This window comes from Eimeria acervulina, genomic scaffold, assembly GCF_000499425.1.
Source record: "Eimeria acervulina Houghton genomic scaffold, Eah_scaff1387, whole genome shotgun sequence".
NCBI classification, from domain to species: Eukaryota; Apicomplexa; class Conoidasida; order Eucoccidiorida; family Eimeriidae; genus Eimeria; species Eimeria acervulina.
The window spans coordinates 1-7496 of record NW_013549234.1 but is presented as its reverse complement, the minus strand read 5'-3'; the positions used below and the strand labels follow the sequence as shown (position 1 = coordinate 7496).

The 7496-nt window shown below is 44.4% G+C and overlaps 1 protein-coding gene across 1 annotated transcript; it reads left to right on the top strand.

Annotated features, from left to right (window-relative positions):
• Positions 1 to 409: 409 nt before the first annotated feature.
• EAH_00059220 (neurofilament triplet M protein, putative) lies at positions 410 to 6646 on the top strand (the record flags this gene model as incomplete). The annotated part of the gene is made up of 9 exons (XM_013393607.1): positions 410 to 1054; positions 1308 to 1353; positions 2122 to 2421; positions 2857 to 3839; positions 4352 to 4376; positions 4712 to 4748; positions 5169 to 5247; positions 5828 to 5920; positions 6527 to 6646. Coding segments are annotated over 9 exons (2328 nt in total), but the record flags the coding sequence as incomplete, so codon positions are not given.
• Positions 6647 to 7496: the final 850 nt, after the last annotated feature.

Below are 7496 nucleotides of genomic sequence, written 5' to 3'. Positions count from 1 at the left end.
TATAATGTATATATATATAATGTATATATATAATGTATATATATATATTCATATATATATAAATATATATTTACACAGACGGCATTATATGCGAATTTGTTTGCCTATAATTTGTTTGTATAGGGACATATTATATAGCTTGCATGCATAGAAATATATAATATAATTTGTTCGCATAGAAATATATAATATAATTTGTTTATATATAAATAGACAGCATAGTATTTTGTATGAAGTGGGTGTGTGTTATTATATTAAAGGTTTTATATATTGTAGAGTATATCTTTATTTCTTTTACTGTCTCTTTCTTTATTTAAAAGTGTACATATCTGTCTCCTTCTTTGTTTGTTTATGTGTCTCCTTTCAGCTAGCAAGAGAGCGCAGCCTGCTGCTGCATGCATTGCTAGCTATGTGCAGCAGCATTACTTTTGTTTTAATTCGAGAGGGTCATCGATATATAAATGAAGACAGCGAAGAGGCCTTTCTCTTTAAAGAACAAATAAGTAATGTGCTGCAGCATCTATCTGCATGCAGCCATATTCACCCCGCTATAGAGACTGCGAGAAGAGAGCTTGAAGAAGCTCTTAGGTCGCTGCTGCAACAGCAGCAGAAGCAGCAGCAGCAGAAGCAGCAGCAGCAGCAGCAGAAGCAGCAGCAGCAGCAGAAGCAGCAGCAGCAGAAGCAGCAGCAGCAGAAGCAGCAGAAGGCGGATCTACGAACCTTCCGGCCTTCTGGTGGGCTGCTGCTGCGGGGGGCCCCCCGCAGCAGCAGCAAAGGCGAAGAGGAGACAGAGAGAAGGAAGCGGGTAGAGTTTGTGCCTCCTGAGGCGCATGCACGCAGCAGCAGCAGCAGCAGCAGCAGGGGGGTGTCTCCAAGTTCGTGCTTGCTGAGTAGAAGCCTAGTGAGAGCCCCTGCAACTCGGCTTGAAATGAACGCGATGCAGCAGAGCGGCGGCAGCAGCAGCAGCAGCAGCAGCAGCAGCTGTCTCCGCCGGCCTTCTTTAAATATGCATGACGGCGCCGTCCTCAGCAAAGAGAGACACCTCCTCTTTACTGTATGCAGAGCCACAAACAACTACTAACAACCCCACCCAATCACCACCCCCCTACACACACAGGCACTGCATGCATGCATGCATGCATGCATGCATGCATGCATGCAAACAAGTAGTGATTGGTGCATTTGAAAGGATTCTGGTGAGGGTGAAGAAGAGAAAACGAGAAAGAAAGTAAATAAATAAATAGAGAGATAGATAGATATATAAATAAATAAATAAATAAATAAATAAATGTCTTTGTGCTGCTCAGGCGGCGCCAATCGCTCTTCATGTGAGACAGGCCCACGCCGACACCCGTAAGTGCTGCTGCAGTTGCTGCTGCTGCAGTTGCTGCTGCTGCAGTTGCTGCTGCTACAGTTGCTGCTGCTACAGTTGCTGCTGCTGTAGTTATTGCTGCTGCAGTTGTTGCTACTTTGGCTGCATCTGCTGCTTCTGCTGCTCATGCTACTGCAGCAACTGCTGCTGCAGCAGTAACTGCTGCATGTGCCGCTGCAGTTGCTGCTGCTGCTCTTGCTGCTGCTGCAGTTGTTGCTGGTGCAGCATCAGGAATGTAGCTGAAGCAGCAGCAGCGAGCAGCAGAATGTGTGTGTTGCTTCAGCAGAAGACGAGGAGACAGCAAGAAAGGCTGCTGTCTCTAAGCAGCAGAGTTTGCTGCAGCGGAGGGCTTATGGGAAGCTAAGCCTTAAAGACGTGGAGGCCCAAGCAGCAGCTGCTGCGATTGCTGCTTCTTCTGTCTCTGCTGCTGCCTCTCCTCAAGGTGCTTATTAGAGACCTTCCTCCTCTATGCATTAGCTCTCAGGGTTGAGGGTTTAGGGTTTGGGGTTTAGGAGTTGTTGGGTTTGGGATCTACTGTTTAGGGTTTAGGGTTTAGGGTTTAGGGTTTAGGGTTTTTGTGTGTTCTTTCTCTCCTCGCCCGACCGTCAATACCAACACCTTACGATTAATTAAACCCCAGACAAATAATACTTCCAACGCTATAGGCTTTAGGGTTTAGGCTCTAGGGTTTAGGGTTTAGGGTTTAGGAACAACATTCATTCGCTTGTCTCCTGCTGTTGATTGCTTAGGTACCCTCGAGGGCCCCCAAGGGCCCCACGGTCCCCAGGGGCCCCAGGGGCCCCACGGGCTCCAGGGGCCCCATGGGCCCCAAGGGCCCCAGGGGCCCCACGGGGCCCACGGGGCCTACGGGGCCTACGGGGCCTACGGAGCCTACGGGGCCCACGGGGGCCCCTTTGGGGGCCCTCTTGGGGGCCCCCCGGGGGCCCATGGGGGGCCCCTCAGGAGGCCCCCTAGTCTCGTTATTTCTCGTTTAAAAGCCATCTCACTGTTACCTCCTAAGGCAGGGGGCGCCTATCGCAGCAAAGCCGGTAGGGCCCATTCTATTAGTATTGCTGCTGCTGCAGCAGTACTCGCACAGCAGCAGCAGCAGCAGCAGCAGTGGTATTAGTAACAGTAGCAGTATTAACAACAGCTAGGGCAGCAGAAGCAGCAGCAATATTTGCAGCAGCGGCGGTCTCAGCAGCAGCATTGGCAGTAACAGCAGCAGTAATAGCACAGCAGCAGCAGCAGCAATACTAGCAGCAGCAACAACAGCAGTACTACCAGCTTTAGCAGCAGACAAGACAGCAGCAGTATTAGCAGGAGCAGCAACAGCGGCAGCAGCACAATTAGCCGCAGCAAGATGCGCAGCAGGAGCAGTATTACCAGCAGAAGCAGGAGCAGCAGCAGCAGCAGCAGCAGTAATAGCAGCAGCAGTAATAGCAGCAGCAGGCGTGTTTTCTGTCTGTTTTGTTTTGCTTCAGGGCCCCCAGATAAGAAGAAGGGGGCCCCCGGTGATATTCTGTCTCTTTCTTCGTCTCTCACAAGGCCTCCAGCTGCCTATACACCTGAAGATAAAGATGCAGCAGCAAAAGCAGCGGCTGAGCACACGTCAACGCCAATCTCAATGCCTTTGCCCGCCCTGCAGCGACAGCAGCAGCAGCAGCAGCAGCAGCAAAAGGGACAGCAGCAGAGCTTGCGGTCGTGTTTGCTGCTGGGTCATGCATCTGGATATGATGCTTCTCCTGCTGCTATTCCTGCGGCCCAGGGTGCTGCCGCTGATGCTGCTGCTGCTGCTGCATCCAAGGCAGCAGCAGCAGCTTCTCTTGAAGGGGGTGTGGGGCTCACCCCCGGTAAGGGCCCTGCAGGTGCCTTTCCTAATATAGAATCCGCTGTAGCCAAAGAGGAAGAGCAGCAGCAGCAGTATCGGCAACAGCAGCTGCAGCTGCAGCAGCAACGGCTGCAGCAACAGCAGCAGCAACAGCAACAGCAGCAACAGCTGCAGCAGCAGGAGCAGCAACAGCAGCAGCAACAGCAGCAGCAGGAACAGCAGCAGCAGCTGCAGCTGCAGCTGGTGCAGCAAGAGCAGCAAAAGCTGCAGCATCTGCAGATGCAGCAAGAGCTGCAGCGGCAGCAACAGGAGCAACAGCAGCAGCAACAGCAGCAACAGCAGCAGCAGCAGCAGCAGCAGCAGCAGCAAATAGAGTGGAAGGCATCTTTCTCGAAGGAGCAAGGGGGCGTCTCCAAGACAGCAGCTGTTGAACGAAAGGAGACAGGGGGGCCTCCCAAAGAGCAGCAAGGAGACAGAGAGACAGAAGGTAGGCAGCTGTCTGCTGTGGGTACACTCGAATTAAAGACAAAGACAGAGGCCCCTCAATTGAATAAGGAGACAGCAGCGAAGGGCCCCCCTGATGCACGCCCTTCTTTAAAAGAGAGAACAAAGTCTAAGGAAGCAGCAAAGCAAACAGTAAGAATTAAGAGATAAATAAACAGCACCGTAGAGACACCCCAGCTAGGGTTTATATATATATATATATATATATATATATATATATGTGCTACGTGTAAATGCATGCGGTTTTTGTTTTAACTTTTGTTTTACTCTGAGTTTGTTTGTCTCCTTCTTTCCCTGTCTCCTTTCTTTCTTGTTTGTTGTTGTTGCATGCTGTTTATTTATTTATCTGTTTGTTTGTTTGTTTGTTTGTTTGTTTGTTTATTTGTTTGTTTGTTTTTTATTTGTTTGTTTGTTTGTTTGTTTATTTGTTTACTTGTTTATTTGTTCGTTTGTTTATTTTCTTAATTTGTTTGCATATTTGTTTATTTGTTTATTTATTTATTCATTTGTTTGTTTGTTTGTTCTCTTTGCTTACTGTTTATTGTTGTTTGAATGGTGTCTCTCTTTGTCTCTGTCTCCTTCCTGCTGTCTGTACATCTTTTTATATATTTAATTATTTTCTTTTGTCTCTGTTTTGCTTGTAGACTTCGCTGCGCCGGGAGGCCGTTGGTGAGGCTGCCTATACACCCCAGAGCTGCAGATACACCGCAAGATTTATACTAGAGATGCGCTTGCTGTCTCCTTTTGCTTCTTCTTTAATGCCCTTACAGGGCTTTCTCCTTGTCTACTTCTTATTAGTCTCTCTGCATGCTCTTCGGGGCCACGTGCCTAGGGTTTAGGGTTTAGGGTTTAGAGTCTAGGGTTTTCGGTTTACGGCTCTATGCGTGTCTTAACTCTTATGTCTCTGCAACTGCACGTGGGCTTGGTGGTTTTAACTGTCTAGGGTTTAGAATTTAGGGTTTAGGGTTTAGGGTTTAGGGTTTAGGGTTTGTGTTTTCTTGCAGATGGGGGCTGCGTGGTGATGTACATATCTCATATAAAGTACGCATCCCTCTCCAACAGCTGTTTTTGCGTTCAGTGTCTAGGGTTTAGGGTTTAGGGTTTAGGGTTTACGGTTTAGGGTTTAGCGTTTAAGGTTAATGTTTTAGCGGTCAGGGTATATGGTTTAGGGTCTTGGGTCTACGGTTTAGGGTTTATGGTTAAAGGCTTAGGGTTTAGGGTTTGTGGTTTGTGGTTTAGGGTTTAGTGTTTAGGGTTTAGTGTTTAGGGTTTGGTGTTTAGGGTTTAGGGTTGGTGGTCTAGGGTTTAGGGTTGGTGGTTTAGTGTTTAGGGTTCAGGGTTTAGTGTTTAGGGTTTAGGGTTTAGGGTTGGTGGTTTAGGGTTTAGGGTTTAGTGTTTAGGGTTTAGGGTTTAGGGTTTGTGGTTTAGGGTTTAGGGTTTAGGGTTTGGGTTGTTGTGTAGGGATTTGAAGGGCGGAGGCACGGAGCCTCGCACTTTCCAAGTTGTGCTGCATTCATCGAATGAAGACCCCATCGCTCTTGTCTGTCTCCTTTTTATTTTTTTGCTGCTGCCGCTGCTGCTGCTGTTTCTGGTTTGCTGCTGCTGCTGCTGCTGCTGTTTCTAGTTTGCTGCTGCTGCTGTGTTGCTGGTGCTGCTGTTGCTTTTGTTGTGCTGCTCCTGCTGTTGGTTTGCTGCTGTTGCTGTCCTTGTATTGCTGCTGTTGTTGTTATACTGTTGCTATTGCTGCTGCTGCTGCTTCTACTACTGTTGCTGCTGCTGCTGTTATTGTTTTGTTGCTGCTGCTACTGCTGCTGTTGACTCTGCTGCTGGATATATTACGTCTCCTCTTATTTCTGCTGCTGTATTTATTATTACTCTTGCTACTGCTGCCACTGCTGCTGCTTCTGTTGCTGCTGCTTCTGCTTCTGTTGCTGCTGCTGCTGCTGGATCTTCTTCTTGTGCTGCTGCTTCTCCTGCTGCTTCTCTGTTTCTGATTCTTTTCCTGTTGCTTCTTCTGCTGCATCTGCTGCTCCTCCTGCTGCTCCTCCTGCTGCTCCTCCTGCTGCTCCTTCTGCTGCTGCTGCTGCTGCTGCTGCTGCTGCTGCTGTTTGATTGTTTAGGCTCGTGCAGGCATCGGCTTAGTATCGGAGTGTCATTCCACCCGCCTCGAACCCAAAGGGCAACCACCGCGAGTTTGCAACTTTGAAGAGGAGGTCAGACTTTTTTGTCTTTGTTTGTTTGTTTATTTATTTATTTATTATTTATTTATTTATTTATTGTTTGTTTGTTTATTTGTTTATTTATTGTTTGTTTGTTTATTTATTTAGTATTTGTCTGTTTGTTTATTTATTTAGTATTTGTCTGCTTGTTTATTTATTTATTACTTGTTTGTCTGTTTGTCTGTTTATTATTTATTTATTTATTTATTTATTTATTGTTTAGTATTTGTTTCCTTATTTATTATTTGTTTGTTTGTTTGTTTGTTTGTTTGTTTGTTTGTTTGTTTGTTTGTTTTACTACTTTGCTGGTTTCTTAATGTCTTTCTTTTCTTTTCTTTTTCTTTTTTTTCTGCATGCATGCATGCATGCATGCACTGTATTGTGTCTTGTTTATAGTTGCAGTCTGTCTTTCTTTCTTTTTTCGTTTTTGTTTTTCTTATAGTACTCATTAAGTTCTTAAAATATAATAAATATATTATATTGTATATTCACTACATAGGTATATACATATATATATATATGTATACATATATATATAATATATATATGCATATCTATATATAAAGCTTTGTGTGCTTTGTTTATTGTTTGTTTGCTCAGCTGTGGATATCTCACGAAGACGAGCAAAGAGGCATTCACCTCAGCATATTAGAAAAAACAAAAGACGACAAATATAAAATCTTCGCAACGTCAGGAGTCTTGCCTCTTCAAACTGTCTCTGTAAGTCTTTCTTGGGGTGTACACACAGACACTTCAATTCTGCATGCATGCATGCATATATATATATATATAGATATATATATTAATATATTATGTGTAATATTGTATATTGTATACAGTTTTATTTTAAATATTATATATATATATAATGTTTAAAATAAAAACTGTATTCTAATATATGCTCTTCTTATTGTATATCTTCTGTATCTTCTATATATTAAATATACTACATATATATATTTTATATATTAGTAGTGTTTGTTTATATGTCTCCTTTCTTCAACTGTCTCCTTTATATAATTTTTCCTGTATATCATTTCTTCTTTTCTTTCTTTTCTCTCATTTAAAGGATGTCCCTTTTTTACTGTCTCCTTTCTACTGTCTGTCTCCTCTTCATCTGTTTGTCTTCTTTCTACTGTCTGTCTCCTTTCTACTGTCTCCTCTCTACTGTCTCTTTTTTACTGTCTCCTTTCTACCATCTCTTTTCTACTGTCTGTCTCTTTTCTACTATCTGTCTCCTTTCTGCTGTCTGTCTCTTTTTTACTGTCTCCTTTCTACTATCTCTCTTATACTGTCTGTCTCCTTTCTGCTGTCTGTCTCTTTTTACTGTCTCCTTTCTACTATCTCTCTTATACTGTCTGTCTCTTTTCACTGTCTGTCTCCTTTTTCACTATCTGTCTCCTTTCTGCTCTTTGTCTCTTTTTACTGTCTGTCTCTTTTCTTTTTCACTATCTGTCTCCTTTCTGTTGTCTGTCTCTTTTTTACTGTCTCCTTTTTACTATCTCGTTTCTACTGTCTGTCTCTTTTCCTTTTTACTGTCTGTCTCCTTTTTCACTATCTGTCTCCTTTC